The 18,703-nt window shown below is 31.1% G+C and overlaps 2 protein-coding genes and 1 long non-coding RNA gene across 3 annotated transcripts; 2 read left to right on the top strand and 1 right to left on the bottom strand.

Annotated features, from left to right (window-relative positions):
* Positions 1-6,636: 6,636 nt before the first annotated feature.
* On the top strand, positions 6,637-9,382 carry LOC109815828 (small ribosomal subunit protein eS4). Its single transcript, XM_020380635.3, has 5 exons — positions 6,637-6,794; positions 7,597-7,674; positions 7,778-7,958; positions 8,160-8,257; positions 8,615-9,382. The coding sequence occupies exons 1-5, from the start codon at positions 6,792-6,794 to the stop codon at positions 9,047-9,049; spliced, it is 795 nt and encodes a 264-aa protein (XP_020236224.1). The 5' UTR covers positions 6,637-6,791; the 3' UTR covers positions 9,050-9,382.
* Positions 9,383-12,303: 2,921 nt separating this feature from the next.
* On the top strand, positions 12,304-13,371 carry LOC145955520 (uncharacterized). The gene is made up of 2 exons (XR_014432159.1): positions 12,304-12,615; positions 12,944-13,371. It is a non-coding gene; the product is annotated as an uncharacterized LOC145955520 (long non-coding RNA).
* A 393-nt stretch (positions 13,372-13,764) lies between these two features.
* LOC109815826 (ferritin-2, chloroplastic) lies at positions 13,765-16,578 on the bottom strand. The gene is made up of 8 exons (XM_020380633.3): positions 16,173-16,578; positions 15,508-15,591; positions 15,347-15,407; positions 14,835-14,922; positions 14,607-14,668; positions 14,380-14,445; positions 14,152-14,215; positions 13,765-14,008 (listed from the first exon to the last, which is right to left on the bottom strand). The coding sequence occupies exons 1-8, from the start codon at positions 16,478-16,480 to the stop codon at positions 13,962-13,964; spliced, it is 780 nt and encodes a 259-aa protein (XP_020236222.2). The 5' UTR covers positions 16,481-16,578; the 3' UTR covers positions 13,765-13,961.
* Positions 16,579-18,703: the final 2,125 nt, after the last annotated feature.

Below are 18,703 nucleotides of genomic sequence, written 5' to 3'. Positions count from 1 at the left end.
TATTTATTTTTATTAATATTTTGAGTTCTTATAATTTAAGATATATCATTTTAGTCTTTATATTTATCTTTTTAATCATTTTTAGTTACTGTTGTTAATTTTTATAAGTATCTATGATGAGTGTCTTTTGTTATAAGCGTCTCAATTTTTAATCACTTACGTTTTTTAATTATTTTTAGTTACAACCATTAATCTTAGTTAAATTCATTTTTTTTAATGTTGTCTCTTTTGTGTTAATGTGATAGAGTTGTTTAATTTTGTAAGAGTAAAGAAAAAATATCTCAATAATGAGCGTCACATATGAGAGTAAAAAAAAACACAAAAAGTCATCAACAAAATAAATTTGACATTAAAAACACAAAGTTGAATATCTTTGTCATGTCAACAAAAAAGAAAAAAACACAAATGATATAATGTTATAAAAAAAAATTAACATCAAGGACTATAAGGATTAAAATACTACAAATATATAAACCAAACAGATCTATATTGAATTATAAGGATTAAAAAAAAGATAAATATTGAGACTAAAAGATAAAGTAAGTGAAATTATAAAAATTAAAAAAGTACGTTAAGCCAAAAATTATGTTTATAATTTGTATAAATAGATATTTTTAAACATATAAACTATATTTTCGATATAAGATAAATAATTTATATTGTAACATAATATTATTTTTAATTATTGATAGTTTATTTTTAAAATATTAAAATTTAATTCATAAATAAATATGATAAATAAAAAATAAATTAATAAAAAGACCTAAAAATACACTTGTCAAAAAATAACTCTTAAAAAAATTTCATACAAGTTAATTATTTATATTTAATATATAATATATAATAATTATCCTAAAAAGTCGATTATAAAATTACACAATACAAAAATAAATAAATTTAAAATATCAGATCAAATTTGTTTGGGTGTGATTCACCCCAAAAATATATATATATATATATATATATATATATATATATATATAATTTGATTTTTATGTGTCTAAATCTAATTATCATATCAATTTGAACTCATGTCAATATCAAATTTTTAAACTAATGAGAAGCATATGGCATGCTAACTAGATAAAAAAAAACATTACACGTTATTAGCTCATCAAATAATTTTTTGATTATTTGAATTATAGTTAACGTTATTATATTCTTTCTAAAATTCAGATTAATTATATGTTAAAATATTAAAGTATATAGTTGTCAATTTCAATTTTGTTATCATTATATTAATATTTTTAGATTAATATTAAATTATTATTATTATATAATAATGATTGATAATGTGTTAATGCAATGAGACTAGTATAAATTTATTATGATGATAAATGAATCTATATTGATATAATAAGAAGAGAGAATTGTTTCTAATCATTTTGTAGTGTAATTATTCTATTGATATTTCACAGAGTAAAATATACTCACTGAGATATAAATAATTTTTCTCTTTCATTTTCTTTCATCCATCACAAAAATCAAATTGACAATGTTTAATGTTTATCTAGATATTTCTAACTTTATTATTTGTTATTTTATACATGTTATAATTAGAGATTAAAATAATCATAAATGTATTAATTATTTATTGTTAATGTAATCTTGTTTTCTACATTCTTTTATATGATAGATGATACATATAACAATAATATATTAAAAATAAGAAAGAATGATTTACCTAATCATACTTTTTATTTATTAGTGTAAGAAATAATAAAAAATACCATTTGATTTTCTATTTAGTATTTATCTTTATATATTCATATGGTGCAATGAATAATATTGTAAAACTAATCTATTGAAACTCCAAAGGCAAACACCCATCCTTTTTCTTTTGCCATCAATTTTTTTTTAATTTCTTATTTTACCTCTTTTTTTTCCACTCTTCATTTTCCTTTCAATTTTTTTTTCTTTTGTAACACGGTAAGTTAATCGTTTAGGGTTTAGAGGAAGCTAGAGAAAAAAGTATATAAGGTTTTATTTGAGAATAGAATCTCATAAGCTCATTCTTAGGAAAAACTTATAGAGAAGGACTATAGGTCCTTAAGCTCCTTTTTCTCCCAAAATTATTTGTTTGATTCCTCTTTTTCTCTAGATCACTAATCTCTTCTGTCTTTTTTTTTTTAATTCAGGTTAGGAAGCTTGATTTTGGCTGATTGAAGTTCGCAGGTCGAGTTTCGGGAATTCTTCTCCTTCTTCCTCTTTTCTTGGTTGTTTTGAGTCAATATTTTGGTGAGGGAAGTTAGGATGTTGTAGATTGGTTGCATGTGAGTTTTAGAAACTCAATTGATGCATGAATTACGGATTTAATGGTTGATTTGAGGGATTTTTCCATTTCCGGGTTTTTGGGCTAAAATGGAGTTTTAGTGATTCTGATGCATCAGGTGGGTGCATGTTGATTTTGAGGTTATTATTTGGATTCTCTAGAGTTTGTTGGTTATTTTGGATGGATTTCATGTGATTGATTCACTAAGATTGCAAGTTTGTGCTTGAATTTTCGAAGTTGGAGTGCCATTGTATGAGTTTACGTCGGGTGCGCCTTCATGGCGTCGGGCGTAGGGGTGGGTATATGGATCCAGGTTCGCGGACCGGTCCGTAAGCTCGCGAATTTCGCGGATAACGGACCCATTTTTTCCAAATCTGTATGATTATGTTTGATTTTTGAGTCCGGCTCATAAAGTCTGCGGACTCGGCATATTTAATCCACGGACTCGCGGGCTAGTCCGCGGACTTCACTATTTAATATTTTTAGATATTAAGACTTTAATATTAAGTTATGTATTTAATCTTTTAAATTATTATGACATTAAAACTATGTTTAGTTAGTACGTATTTGTCATTTAAATTATTTTTATGACATTTTGATGCTTTTATTATTGAAAGTTTGGTACTATTATATAAGTATTTGTAATTATTTTTATTTTAATATTTAATATTTTAAATTATTTTAACTGTTGATAAATTTTAGTGTGATGAAATTTAGTTTATAAATAAAAACCATTTTGACATTAAAACTATGTTTCTTCTAACTTTATGTCTTTTTAGTTTTTAAAAATTTATTTTTTGAACCATTATTTAAATTCGCGGACCGGTCCGTTATCCGTGAATTTTGGCGAGCCAGATACGGACTTAAAAAAAAGTCCATTTACTTTACGGACTGGATAAGTCTAGTCTGTATAAAACACGGGTTTTACGGACCGGGCCTCAAATGGGCTGAACCAGTCTGTATACCCACCCTTAGTCGAGCGTGCATTCATCAGGGGTGGCCATTCACGATCACGGCGGGCACGAGGTTAGTCTTGCTGTGCGTGATTTGAAAGGAAAGCCTTTGGACGAATGTTGTCGGGCGTGAAGAAGGCCACGTTGGGGACGATATCAAATAATGGCATGGATGGAATTTTGTTGATATGGTGTCAGACGCAAGGTTGGTTGCGTTGGACGTGACTGCCCCAGGAAGTCTCTAACTTTGTGACGTTAGACATAAGGTGAGTTGTGCCAGGCGTGATTCTTTAAGGGAATCTCTACCAGATCGACGCCAAGCATGGTACCCTGACACTAGGCATGAGAGAGCCTTGGAGCTCTCGAGTTGAGCTTAGGTCGAACGCGAGCTGAGCTGTGCTGGGCGTGAATTGTATTTTGCTGTTGTGGTTGGGTTGTGATGCTTTTGCATGTTGTAATGTTTAAGATTGGTTCATATATGTTTGATATATAATGTAAATTAGTGCTTGGTTCATATGTATGGTTGGGAATGATATATATGAATGTTTAAACATGATTTGGTATGTATGTTCATATGAGGATGAATTTGATCATGATGGTAGATTGACCATTTATGATGTATGATGCATTGTTTACATGTGATGCCTTATGGCATGTGTCTAGCCTAGGACTTGAGGAGAGGGAAAAATGTTTTTGAACTAGAAGAGCTCATATAGAGTCTCTTGAGAGTGGTGCTTGGATAGGCCAACGGTATAAATGAGAGTGGTGCTTGGATAGGCCACTAGTTTGGATGAGTCTCCTTTAAGTCCTTAGTTAGTACTGGAGTGGGGTATGAGATCGAGGGTTATTCCCTTAACCAAGTACTAGGAAAGGTTTTGTTGTTCCTAGCTGATAGGTGGTGGGCGAAATCCATAAGTGACTTGGTAATGCATGTCAAGGTTGTGGTAAGCTTATACCCAGCTGTACTATTCTAGATAGTGGAGTCGAACTTCCAAATATGTAAGTGACACTATCTGAGTAAACACTTGGGGGATTTGATATCCTGATTTGTTGTTGACTCAACAGGGTGCTTCAGGCGTAAAAGCAGTCGGGGTGATTTCGATAGGATGAGATGTCACTTATACTGCTCTGTTGTTAGGGAGATCTCCTAGGTGAATGTGTGACGATGCATTAGATGATTGATATACTTTCATATTTGTCATGAGTTGCATTTATTACATAATTGTTGATTATGATGAAGTGTATGTTGTTTGACTTCATGATTGTTGAGCTGATGATTGAGTGGAAATGGATGTCCCTTAGGACATGATTGAATGAATATGTAGTATAGATTATTATTTTGTACTTGTATGGTTGTTTATTGAACTCTAGCTTTCCATTCTATTTTCATGTGGATAGACTACGATGATCATACTTTGTATGAGAGTAGGTTAGAGTTAGGTTGGAGCTGGGTGCAATGACTGTTGTTGGATGCTGGAGTTTTATCCTAGTGTTAGGGTTACTGTCTTGGATAAATGGTAGGATGTCCTTAATTGGCACTAGGAGAGCAATGTTATTTTGGATGACTGTATATACATAGTATTCCATTTTGTACATAGTGGTGTAGTTTTATTATTACTTTTATATATATGTATGTATTTTGTTATCTAGTTTAAGAGCTTCTCTTAGTTAACTAGTGTAATTAGTACGATTTTACTGAATGTAGGGACCATGACAGGTCATTACATCTTTCTTCCTATCTTGATTCACACCTTCTCCCTCTTCAACTTTTTTTCACTTCTTCATGCTTCTTTACTTTTTTCTTTTTCCAAACACACCATTAACAACCCCCCTTCTCTCTCTTTTATTTTTCTTCACATACTAACATTTTCTTCTTCTATTTCATTTTAGTTTTTTTTTTACACTTCTCACCGATAAGGCATAAACTAATTTTTGTTTTGTATATGTACTTTGATAAGCAACAAAATTAATTTTTCATTGTGTAAGTGATGCTTAACAAAAACTAGATTCTATTGTGTATAATATGTACAATGAAAACTAGTTTTTATTGTGTATACTATACATTTTCATTTGTTAATTTTTGTTGTTTATTTAACTTTTTATTCATTCTTATTAAACTTTTATTCATTTTAACTAGTTTTGGTAAAATATGTTATGTACATAATTTGGTTGATATTCAAGAAAGGTTGCTTCTAGGGCTTCCAAGATAGATACAACTAGAGGTTGTATAAGCTAAGTGTCAAAAACTCACTACTTCAACTTTCAAAGATAATTTTGCTATAATACAATAGGAGCCAATGCTGCTAACGCACCACATAAGTCAGTGGTCACACTTAAACCCAAAGTATTTGTTCACAAACCATAGGCTATTGATCCCCTTTTATCCAAGAGGCCTTAGGACCATTATGGATTGAGATTTTATATATGTAGACCATATTTTTCCATGGTTGTGGGAAGGATTAAACCACCAGAGAGTTAAAGGTGTAACGATATATTTGATTTATCATTTTGAGAGCTTTGAAACAAGAGTTTACACTTTGTAATGCATAAAATGTAAAAAGCAATATGACACTTGCTTTAATTTGAATGTAGGTTATGTTAAAATAAACTCTTCTTTTTCCAAACACAAGCTTAGTAATAAGAGTGAGATGTTACCCTTCTTTTAATATAAGTGAGTGAAAGGACAATAAAATATTTAATAGAATTGAACACTAATTAGTTTTATGACTATGTTACTTTATTTTTGTTAATGCTGAAGTATCTCCCTAATTATAACTATGAAGGTATAAGTTAAACAATTTAGAGTAGGCTATTATTTAGTCTTGTTTTGAGACTTTTAATGTAATTTAGTACCTCTAGTGTTTCCATGTTATATATAATACTTGTTATTTGGCTTATAAAGAAAAAAAAGGGATAATAAGATGTTTACGATAATTCTCTTACGTAAAAGAAAATTATAAATTAATTTTAATTTTTTTATAAATTAAAATTATTTTATACATAAATTAAACAAATATTTTAGAGATGTTAATAAGATATGATTTTTACAATTTAATTTATAAATATTTCAATTTTTTTATATAAAAATACTTATATTTTTTTGTTAATTTAATGCATCATTTAATCTTGAAATTTTCAAAAGCTTTTAATTAAAATTTTAAACTAAATAAAAAATTGTAATTTAGTCTTTAAGTTCTTTAATGAAATTTTAACAATTTGTCACTTTTGTAATGATTTAAACCCATCAAATTAACTTCATAGATTCAATTAAAAAATAAAAAAAAATTAAAAGCTCAATTACAAATTTTAAAATGTAATAAAAAATATTGATGCATTTAACCAAAAAATAATCCCGACATGTATGACATTCACACTATATTTACTCCAACACTAGATATCATAGAAAAGGTACCCTTACGAAACGGGTCAAACGGGTCACGGGGCTCCGTGTACGATATCTATATATACACACGAACAGAACCCTACAAGGGTTAGGGTTTTGGGTATCTCTCTTCATTCAGGCGCGCGCAGAGGAACTTGTTCTCTGAAGAGCTGAAGCCTCCAACATGGTTAATTGCCCTCAACTTGTCGTTTTCATTTCGCTTATTTTCCTTCATTTCATTTTTGTTCGTTTGATGGAACTGAAAGAGTGAAAGAAAGGAAGGAAGGGTTTGCCCAAAACGAAATTTGACCCTCACTTAGAATGATTGACTTTGGGTTGAAATTCCATCTCCTAGTGTTGTTCATGTTCTACATTCATCTCTTTTGTTTTTTTTTTTCGTGTTTTTTTTTTGGTGGGTGCAGCTTGACAAATTTTGTGATTTTTTTATTCTTATTTTGTCGGATTTTGTTTACGGCGGTGCTTTTTTATAAGACTTGTTTAGTTATCGAATTGCAAGGTTTGAAAGAACTGTTTTTAACCATGTCAATTGCAATTGTGATTGTGACAATTGCAATGGCGGCTGCAATTTAAAACCAAATGGCGATTGCAACTACAATTTAATACCTTGAGTACTAATTTTTGGTTTAATGGTCAATTGTGGTCAAACTGGCACGTGTGAGTAAACCTAGGGAGCTGTGTTCGATTCATCTTTGAACATAGAGCTGGCATGTGATCACATTGACTGGTTTGTATGGTTGACCAGTTTTCTGCCTGTTCAATGGTTTTGATAACAGATTCTATTTGACAGTTTGTAAGGCCTTATTAGGCTGAACAACAGTTCGATTAATGGTTGAATTGTCAGACTGGTCTGTTCAGTCTTGTTTTTAAAATACTGGTTTACTGTGACTGGCTTGGTGTAATTGTTAGGAATATTTAATATCTTAAACTGCGACCTCATTTTAATTTGCAGATTTTCTCATGTATTTCAGGCTAGAGGATTGAAGAAACACTTGAAGAGGCTCAATGCACCAAAACATTGGATGCTAGACAAACTTGGTGGTGCCTTTGTATGTAATTCACTCATAGCTCTTGTGTTAGTAATGTTATTTAACTCGGTTATATTTGTAATTTCCATTTGAATTCATATACCCTTCTGGCCTGGCTGTGCAGGCACCCAAGCCATCATCTGGACCACACAAGTCAAGGGAGTGCCTGCCTTTGATCCTAATCCTGCGAAACAGACTAAAGTATGCTCTAACATATAGAGAAGTTATTGCCATCTTGATGCAGCGCCATGTTTTTGTTGATGGCAAGGTTAGGACTGACAAGACATATCCTGCTGGTTTCATGGGTATGTACATTTTTAAACTTGGTTGCCATATAGTGTTATTTGTGATGTCTAAATTATTGTTTATCTCAATATTTGGACAATATTGCCACTTTTGTATAATATTGTAGAGAATTTGAAGTTGAGTATCAGACAATTTTATAAAAATACTTGATTTTGCATTTTCCTTGGTGATTAATTTGTTCTAACATCTGCTTTGACCAGATGTTGTTTCCATTCCCAAAACAAATGAAAGTTTCCGTCTTCTGTATGACACAAAGGGTCGTTTCCGACTCCACTCTGTAAGGGACGAAGAGTCAAAGGTATGTCTAATCCTGCATAATCTCAAATGTCTATTCTTTTAAAGAATTTTCCCCGTGTACTGGTTTTGTATATGGTAAATGTGTGCTTCCTCTACTGTATCTCGCATCACTATTTACTAATGCATGTTGACGATGCCTAGTTTAAATTGAAAATTTGTTTAGGATATCTCTTATATTGTCAGACTTCCTAAACACAAATGTAGGATGCTAGCATAGCATAATTGTGTATATAAAGTATCTTGAGGTGCTAGTTGACACGTTTGAGTACTATAACTTTGTATTTTTGGATCTTGTGTCAATGTTTTTCTGTCAATTTTCCTTCTAGTGATTTTACGTTTTTTGCCTGTCTTATTGCAGTTCAAGCTCTGCAAGGTGCGATCTGTTCAATTTGGGCAAAAGGGCATTCCCTATTTGAACACATACGATGGACGCACCATCCGCTATCCCGATCCTCTAATCAAGGCTAATGACACCATCAAGCTGGACCTGGAGAGCAACAAGATCACTGATTTCATCAAATTTGATGTAGGAAATGTTGTCATGGTTACCGGTGGAAGGAACAGAGGTCGTGTCGGTGTCATCAAGAGCCGGGAAAAGCACAAGGGAAGTTTTGAGACCATCCATATCCAGGATGCTACTGGTCATGAGTTTACAACTCGCATGGGTAATGTCTTCATTATTGGCAAAGGGACAAAGCCTTGGGTGTCTCTTCCCAAAGGCCGGGGTATCAAGTTGTCTATCATCGAGGAGGCTAGAAAGAGGCAGGCTGCTCAACATGAAACAACTGCCTAAATTTTATTAAACAATTTTGCTAACAATTTTGCTGCCAAGTTTTAGCTGGTTTTGCTCTTCGGCTGTCTGAGCATAGGATTTTTGGTGAAATGTCTGAGCGTAGTTTTGTGACAAACTTAATATTACAATTGTGATGTGTTTTTCAGTTTTTATTACCTTATCAATATTATGTTGACATGTTACTGAATTTTTAGGGGGTAAAAGATACTTCCCTATTATTTACTTATAGTTGCATTTTTCACCTGAAAATATTCAGTATATTATACCTTAATTTAGTTATTTATTTATTTATCAGGTACATCATTTATTTTAATACATTTTATTAGACTTTTTCCTTAGTGTTTTTTTTTAGCTTTTAGCTTTATTTATTTATTTATTTATTTATAAAAGATGAAGGTGCCCCCACATCAAAAATATTTAATTTCCATGTCTATTATTCCATTTCCTACATTTTTTACGAGCCAGTGAATATTCCTCACATTGCTGGAATTCTTGAAGGGCAAATAGAATTAGAAGTGCCCATTTCTTTTATTAGTTGCAGTTGTATTGAAGCCAAAATCTAATCTCATACATACTATCTCAAATTTTCCGTTATCATGCCGATTCTAGTGGTTTGAGAAGTTCTGGTTGTAGCTACTAGCCATGGTACATTCCACGTGACAGTCACCATTGGGAAAGATAGAGATAAGCTCCTTAACATAATAGGAAGAGTTGCTTATTATGAATCACTTCAATACGTATTATGTTTTTTTTCAATGATGGTCTTCAATTCACTATGATTAAACAGAAATTCAAATGTTTAGGCACGTGTGCTCTAGACGGTAACATATTTAGAAAGAAATTGTTAATACCACATTACTACCCTTGATGAATAAGGGAGAGTTCTTATCTTTATTATTATTCATATTATATTATTATCAAGATAATATAAGCAAATCATACTCGTGCTTTGACACAACAGTTAACCAAAATTCATTGTGTGCTTTTATACGATACTTATATTATTTGTTTGTACTTTAGATGGGACTTATTTTATTCACTTATAACTCCAACATTATATCAAACCTAGCTCATCTAGTTCAATTCGTTATTAGGAGTGCCAATTTGGACTAAATGAGTACGATATAATTCAAGTTGATAATTATCTATCTTGATCCAGTGCAAGCGGTAGTTTATTTAGACTAGTTCACTGATTTTATTGATGGCAAATGATACACATCCCCTTTATATTAAACTATAAGGTCCAGATACTTTATATTTCTAATAATTATATTTTATATAATATATATATATATATATATATATTCTAGTTTATCTTCTATCCATAAAAAAGAAGTTATTATTGTAATTGAATGAGTAAGAAAGTCCTAAGAAAAATAGAAACGAAAGTGATTATTTAAAAAGATATTTTCTTTATTAATAGTTATAATGAATTTTTTGAAGACACTGATTTTTCAAGATGTGTTGATTTTCATCAATTAGAATCATTTTCTAATATTACTTGGAAGTAATTTCAAGATCATATATTATGGGATTATGTTTTAAAATATATTTCCAAAAATATTACAATAAGGTAACAAAGCTCAAATTTAAGAATTATTCATGTAACATTATTTAATTCAAGAACCTAACAGCAAGAATAAAGAAATTTTAACCTAAACTCTGTAAAAACAAATAGGCCCTTCTTCCCAAAAGTGAGCACTGAGCAGTTGCACCTAAATTAGTTCCCGAGCACATGCAATCCTTGATTTTAAATTTGTTGGACCAAAATAACATGTTTTTAAAATCGCATTGACCTAAACGATTATGTTAGCATAGAAAGTGAAAGCAACAACTCTTCCGATCCAATTCATTTGTGCCAAGCAATTAATCACCTTTTGCTTTCAATATTATTGTACATAGTGAATGTTATTAACTTTCTTTACATGCATAATCAATCTTTATTTTCACAGCAGAAGACTACATAGAAAGCACTATTACTAGCAGACACATAAACCAACTAACCGTTTGACCAGGGACCCACTCTTGATAGATACCATCAAATTGAGAATATTTGGTAACAAAGATAAGGTAGTGCAAGCAAAATTCAAAACATTCGCCCCAACTCATAATTTATTTACTCTATCCTTAATACAAGTCATATGCAATGGACACGTGAAAAACTAATCACTACCTAATAATAACAAATGGTTATTCCAGACACACACATAGCACAAATATTACTAGTTTTTAAATCTATTCCAGGTTGTAGTTATGTTATGGCATCACTATTTCTATCAAATAAAAAAGGTTCGATTTTCATACACAGTTAATCAAATTTTTATTCTATCAACCAATTAAAAATTATTTTATAGTTTTTATAAATAGTACGTTTTCTATTAATCATGTTTATTTTATCATCCACAAGACTTCAACACAGGCTTGCTTAAGGGATTAAATCCAGTACCACTCAAATTAACAAGTTGTTGATATTTATGTATAACTGAAAAATCATTACAAAAATGTTAAAATACTCTTTCAATTCCAATAATTTCACTTACTTTACATTTTAGTTTTTATAGTTTAAAATAGTAATTTTTAGTCCATATACTTATCTTTTTCAAACCTTTTTAATCATTATGATTTATGATAAATCCTTTTAGTTTCTTTACTTGCAGTTTTTTAATCTTTTAGTCCCTATTGTTAAGTTTTTTTTTTTTTTTGTAATATTATTTTGTGTTAACATGGTAGATGTCTTTAATTTGGTGACGATAAAAAAAAACTTAATAATGAATCTCACAAGTGAGGGTACAAAAGAGATACAAAACATTAAGAGACCTATTTACAGTAATTTCAGTAAAATAAATTTGACATCAGATACATAAAGTTGAATTAATACTACTGTTACATAAATACGGAAAAAAAAAAGTTAAAAAATAGTTAACAATAGAGACTAAAAGGTTAAAAAATGTAAATATATGAACTAAAAAGATATATCTTAAACTATAGGGACTAAAAAAGATTGAAAAAGATAAATATAAGAACTAAAAAAACCTATTTTAAATCATAAAAATTAAAAAATAAAGTAAAATGAAATTATAATTAAAAAAATATTTTAACCTTACAAAAATTAACTCTTATTGTACTTGAAAATTAAATTATAGGTGAAAATAACAAAGAAAACTATAGGTGTATTAATAATTAAATTCGACAGAATATTATCATTTTTACTTTACCAAAGGGTCAAACGAGATTTTGGGGATAGGATTAGGAAGGAGAACTCATATTTTATTGATCGTAGAGAGGAGTCAATGTTTCAGAACTTAAAAGGCTAAAAATAAGGAAAGCCATAGCCTTGTCTTTGTTGTTTTCTGCTGTGGCAGGATTCACCTATGGTTTTGTTTTCCATTTATTAAAGGGCACGGTGCATTATAAAACATGGAGGTTCCAAGGAAGGGCATTGAAGAAGTGCCATCTACTTTGGAAAATGGGGAAGTGGAAGAATTGCTGCATCAAGTTCTTGTCTATCTATTCAACAAAGACTTTCCTTAGCAAACTCAGTTCTCACTTGAGGATCAAACCTGATGGTAAAGTATAGACCGTGCTTCAGATTTTGTTAGCTAAACTGTGTAATCTTTATTCAACTTAATGTATGCTAAGAGAGTGTAAACTAGTTTTAATTTCAACCAATCAGATATTTCGTCAGTAAGACATTTTATATATTTATTTTAAAAGAAATGACTTACCATAAATAATAGTTTATGATTGAGTGACTGTGTAAGATTATTTTATATTTTCAATATATCACCTATTTTCTCATTTTATATATACGCGTAAATAATTTAAGCCTTAAGGTACTTAGTTTGTTTCTGGTGTTGTCCCTTACACTTTGTTTCATTGTGGTGTTAACTGCAGGGCACAGAAATGGGCTTGTTAATCTTTACAAAGATATGGAGTCTTTTGGTGAATATGAAGACATAAAAGTTATGTGGAAAATGATTGAAATTCAATCATCATCTCCTCAATGGACCTGCACCGTCAAAAGAACCAATAGGTCTTTATATTGGACACTATGCTTTCGACCAACTTGAATTGTTCCTAAAGACATCAAGTCAGTGAAGTGGTCCTAAAGTTGCTAGAAATACTTGTCCTGCTTTAGAGTGTGCTCAGAGGCATAGAGAAATAAATAAAATTGACATATCATAACCTCAAATAATCATGTCTATTACTATAGACTCTAGATTCCACTTATTGTCAATTCCCATTTTTTGTACCTAAAGTCCTACTCTATTGTCATTACTTTTGTTACCACGAGAGAGTGAATGCCTTTTAAGTTTAACGTATGATTTGGGTCTGAATTTCCTATTTTTCATTTGGTTAAAAAGAAATGAACTTTCTTTGCATGTGCATTTGTTATTGGATTCTCTGAAGGGGAATCCCCAAGATGAACTAAGCACATGAAACTACACACCAGCATTTTGATTGGGAATGCAGGCGGCATACGTGATGCTTTTGAGGAAACTTGAGCTTTGCAGCTTTTAACGTTTTTTCGTCTAATTTGGTAACTAAACCAATTTTTTTCACGTTTTATACAACTTCACGAGTTTCCCAGTCCAAATTCATATCCACATTCATTAATCATTCATTTTCCTTTCACTAAGGTGATTTACAGTTTAATTATTCCTTTTTATATAAATTTTCAAACCATCAAATAGTTTACTAGCACTGCACCCAAGTAGCCAACTTCATTTTTATTTCTAACAAAATAATTGCATGCTACAAATACAAACATAAGAGATTGTACATAAGACTACCAACACACAAGTTCCTACAGTATTATCACCTAGGAGAGACACTTATTCACTGCCCTACAAACACAGAACAACACACCAACTTAACATGGGAACAAACGTAGAAAGCAGGCCCTTCAAGATTACACATGATCTTCATCAAGAAGCCTTTGATCAAAGTGCCAAACACCTGCAACAGCAACAACAGAACAGTTATTCTATCATTGTAATGTAATGTAAAACAGTCACATACTAATTTGCCATGTTGACCAATAGCAAGTGAAATGAAAAGAAAAATTTTATGGGGCCATTGAAGAGATTATATATGCATACCATGACCCTTTCCAACTAATCTCAGTTGAGCCACATACTCTGCAATCTTTTTAATTGATTTAACCTGTAAAAAGGGAAACAAGATATTACAAACGCGAGATTACATTCTATGTAATGATGCAAATGTAATCATGATGTTATTGAAAATGGGCTTTAACGGTACTGAAATTTTGATTGAAAAATGCTATCATATCATATATTCAATGGTCAAGGAGTAATGTATCTTACCTGCTCATACAAAAACTCGCTCTCTATGAAATCTGCCAGCTGAGGATCATTGTTACGGCTTGCCACCTATTTCAGAAAGAAAAAAAAAAAGAAAGAGATTTTCTTAACAAGACACACTATCCAAGCACAAAACTCAAATTAATTGGCCATTTAGCATCGTTAACTATAGCTGTAAAAATCTGTGATTTTGTTAGAAAACAAATTCACTCCAAAGCTAGAGGCATTACACTATGAACATGCAGAAGTTTCTCATTTGTCAACTTCTCCAAAGACAAAGCTAATTCCATGGCTGAATCAAAGGAAAAAAGAAAACCAAGTCAGCATAGATATCAATTTAAACATGTCAATATGATAAATGAAAATGTATAGCACAACTTTATGCAGAGAAAAAAACATTCAGTGTTATGTAACTAAACATAGAATAGAAGCTTGAGCATAGAAAACAGCAAACTCACCATACAAGGCATCTCCTTTCTCCGAATGCTCAAATTCTGAGGGAGGACTTGTAATAGGGTGCAGCACCACTCGTCCTCCACGAATGTTCTACACAGATAAGAGCCACGCATATCAATAAGTCTCAGTTCTCTTAATTTTTATTTTATTTGTCTTCCATAAAGACAGTTCTATTGATATTAGAACATTCACAATGTCTAGCTATACCATGAAAGATTTTCTCAGATATTAACTGAAGAACCTCCCCGAAACATTAGTTATAAAATTATGGATCTAGTTTGGTTTTAGCATTTAATATTAGCACACACTAATTTTTTTTATACTGTTATCTAAATAATGAAATTTTATGAAAACTATTAATGATAAAATTATTTTTTTATAATATTAAATTTAAAATTGACATCTAAGTAATTTTTAATAAATTCACAGATTAAATTTTTTTAGAATAACTCAAAACTAAACTATTATTTTTTCTTTAAAACAAACAACTTCAAAGACCCAAGGTAACACCAACCTGATACTTCATAAACTTTTCAGCGTGCTCTCTTTCTTCTTCACTTGATTCCTTGAAGAATCTGTTCACAAAACAACACGCGAAATCAAAAACCCATTAGATAAATAGAGGAAATAACAAGAGAGAAAGAAGAAGCACACGAGTTTGAAGTGATTAGTTACTTGGCAAGCCCCTTGAGAGCTATGTTGTCTCTGTCGAAATACGCAAACAGGGAGTGGTACACATACGAAACGTTGTATTCCACACTGAATCCAGAGTTCAAATACAATAAATCTATTAGCAAAACGACTTCTAATTAAAATAAAAGTAAACACTTGTCCATAAATAAATACATAAAAATAAAGTATTACATGAAGCACTACAGCTAAAATAATTAAACATGCAATCCCTTAAGTTATTCAAGATCTTTTGTACAATTAAAATAAGTATTATACCTCGGAATTTCAATATAACTATGTTAGTGACGTTAAATATCCATCAACTTTGTCAACCACGTTTTTTTCTTTGGTTCTATTGAACTCATACACGAGATCTTGTTTAAGTTCCGCACAGATGAATATCACGTATCAATTTTTAATATAGATGTTTATTACACAAATTATAGAAAGAAAAAAATTGATCCGAAAATAACGCTAAAATTACTAAACAGAATTTGCTAATAAAAGCAAGACCCACATAAAAAAAAAATGTTATTTTCATTCTATAGTTTTTTTTATTAAAAAAAAGGATCTTTAGCTCTTAAGAAATCCCACCCAAGAAATCACAAAGAAAAAAAAATGAAAGAGAACAAAGCCGATGAAATATTAAAGAATGAAAAGAACAATACTTGATCTGTTCATTGATTGCAGCTTCAGACTCATCTGCATAGTTCTGACGAGCCAAGGAAACATTTTGAACTATGGGAACAGCAAGGTAATCTTTCTTCAGCTCTTGAAAGGGTTCAAATATCACACCAGAGAGAGGTGCTGGTGCTGGTGCTGGTGCTGGTGCATTCGAAGCAGCACACACCCTCAAGTTCTTGCTCCCACCACCCTTGGTGGCGAAACTCAAAGAAGAAAAAGTGAGCTTTTTTGGAGCATCACCCACAACGGGTGAGAGAGAAAAGGAAGAAACTTTGGAACACGAAAGAGCCATTTGAGCAAAATCCCCCAAATGGGTTAAGCAGAAAGAAGAGAAATGGAGAAAGTAACAATGGCGTCTAAGAAGGGTGTGGTTGTGAATGAAAGGAGAAGGGCAAGGGTGATATAAGTAGTGGTGGCGAGGGGTGTTTTGGGGATATAAATTTATTTTGGACCGTTGGATGATGGGACACGTGGAGGGCTGAGATTTGTTCTGGGTACGGGCGTGTGGCGAGCTCGTGGCCTATCCAGTGTGAAAGTGGAATCTGTGGGAATATCAGGTCCACGTCACAATCGGATATCTCTTAAAACTTAAGCCACGCGCTCGAGTATTGTAGCACTGAAATACTCGCGCGCACAGCGTTTCAATGAATTAACACATCTCAAAATTTTCTTGTCCTATGTCATTGTTTTATCTGTATCGTAATCTGTATTCTGTATTATTCGCATTTATTTTTTTTACTTTTCTAGTTGAATAGAATTTCATGTTTTGGGAAAATGTTTTACATAAACTTAGAATTTCATTTACATTGAGGCTTGGAGTGATTGTGAAAAACTAAAAATAGAAGGCGGAGATATAAAAAGAGAAAAGATAAAAATGATAAATATAATAAGTGATACTTTCTCTAATCCTTTTATAAGACTCCCAATGTTTTTTTTAATATATATAAAAATAAATTTAAAACATTTTTTCAATAATTATTTTTTGAATACCTTCAATTTTTATTAGTTTTTGTATGTTCAATAAATACTGATAAACAAAATGAGTTAAAATGTTTTTGCATGCCATTGACAAAGCAATATGGATTGCCTTGCGTTGCTAACCCTATTTTAGGATAACTTTATTTTTGTGTATTTTGTTGTTAAAGAAGGAAGAAAAATACTGATATACGTATCTTTTTATTCAAAGACACTTTACCTCAACTTTCCAACCTTATCTCTGACTTGACCATTACAAAACTTAATTAAGCTTACAATTCTCCAAGAATTACAATATCTACTCATTGTCATTTATGTTTCTAGAAAACTAATATCGTTGATTTCCTTTTATTTCTTTAACATTGTTTTAAATTTTATTCCCATCTTCTTAAAATGAACTTAACAAAATATTTGATACACGGAAAGTTTTTATCTTTTCAAAAAAAAATTAATTTTTCATGTTTTATTTTTTATTTAAAATATAATATTTTTAAAAAATATTCTTAAAAACATTTATAATCATTCAAACAAATTTTCATGATTCATGATTCTTTAAGAATCATGATTTTCATAAATCATTAATCATAATTTTCATATATGAAAAAAAAATTTCTATACGAAGAATATGAAAAGTTACTTTTTCCTATTATCATATCAAAATGTTATTATGAAGATTGCCTTTTTTTTCCCTCTCGTGCAATGTTCAAGATACTACAAATTTAATGTATGCAGAATTTGTCTTTCTTATCGAAACACATTTTCTTTCCTTTTTTTTCTAATTTGGTGTAGGCAAAAAATTATTTTACATTTTATTTTATTTTATGTAAGTTGTAATATTGAGAGTCAGATATCCTTTTGGATGTGGCTGGCGAGGAAAATCCAAGTTAAGATTTTGAGTCTTCTTCTTTATTTAGGTCCACAAGATATAGGAGGGGTCTTTGTTGATGAATGATGCAATTTGACTTGCAAGTGTTGTTTCTTGATGATTTTGAGTTTTATATGATGTATGTGAATGGTAGGATGCAATGCATGTGTTGGATTTGTTTTTTATTTCAAGTCTTGGAGGCAATTTTTGTGATCTGCAAGTGTAAATTTTTGGTGTCACATTGAGCGTGCCTTTGTTGCGTCAAGCATAGTTTCAATCAGAGGTCTTTGTCTCGTTCACATCGAACACAAGATTAGTGGTGTCAAGCGTGAAAAGAGAGACTCGTCTTGGATCAGGATAGCGTTGGACGTGGTTTGAATGACACCGAACATGAGAGCATGGAAAAGTCTCTAACTTGGTGGCACCAAACATGATCAAGATAAAGACTCCTTGTTTGGATGATGTCAGACACCACTAAAGTGACACTAAGAATGAGTCAAGTAGAGGCTCTTTGCCTAATATGAGGTTGAGCGTGATTTTGCCACGCTAGGTGTGAAATCCTAAGGGATCTTTATCTCAGTCACATCGAGCGTAGTTTGGATGGTGTCAGATGTGAACGAGGCAAAAAACTCCCTATATCAATGGCATCAAGCGCAAGGTATGTTGCGCTGGGCA

Source organism: Cajanus cajan, chromosome 3, assembly GCF_000230855.2.
Source record: "Cajanus cajan strain Asha chromosome 3, NIPB_CcT2T_4, whole genome shotgun sequence".
In the NCBI taxonomy this organism is placed as follows: Eukaryota; Viridiplantae; Streptophyta; class Magnoliopsida; order Fabales; family Fabaceae; genus Cajanus; species Cajanus cajan.
Note: the sequence above shows the minus strand (reverse complement) of the source record. Positions and strands in the feature narration are given on the sequence as shown.

Excerpts from the sequence above, each read along its gene's own strand:
- LOC109815828 (XM_020380635.3), top strand. Across the intron at positions 7,675-7,777 it reads ACAAACTTGGTGGTGCCTTT|GCACCCAAGCCATCATCTGG; the intron begins GTATGTAATTCA and ends CTGGCTGTGCAG. Across the intron at positions 7,959-8,159 it reads ATATCCTGCTGGTTTCATGG|ATGTTGTTTCCATTCCCAAA; the intron begins GTATGTACATTT and ends TGCTTTGACCAG.
- LOC109815826 (XM_020380633.3), bottom strand. The coding sequence starts at position 16,480 with ATGGCTCTTTCGTGTTCCAAAGTTTCTTCCTTTTCTCTCTCACCCGTT. Across the intron at positions 15,408-15,507 it reads GCTCTCAAGGGGCTTGCCAA|ATTCTTCAAGGAATCAAGTG; the intron begins GTAACTAATCAC and ends TTTTGTGAACAG. Across the intron at positions 14,923-15,346 it reads AAAAGTTTATGAAGTATCAG|AACATTCGTGGAGGACGAGT; the intron begins GTTGGTGTTACC and ends TTATCTGTGTAG.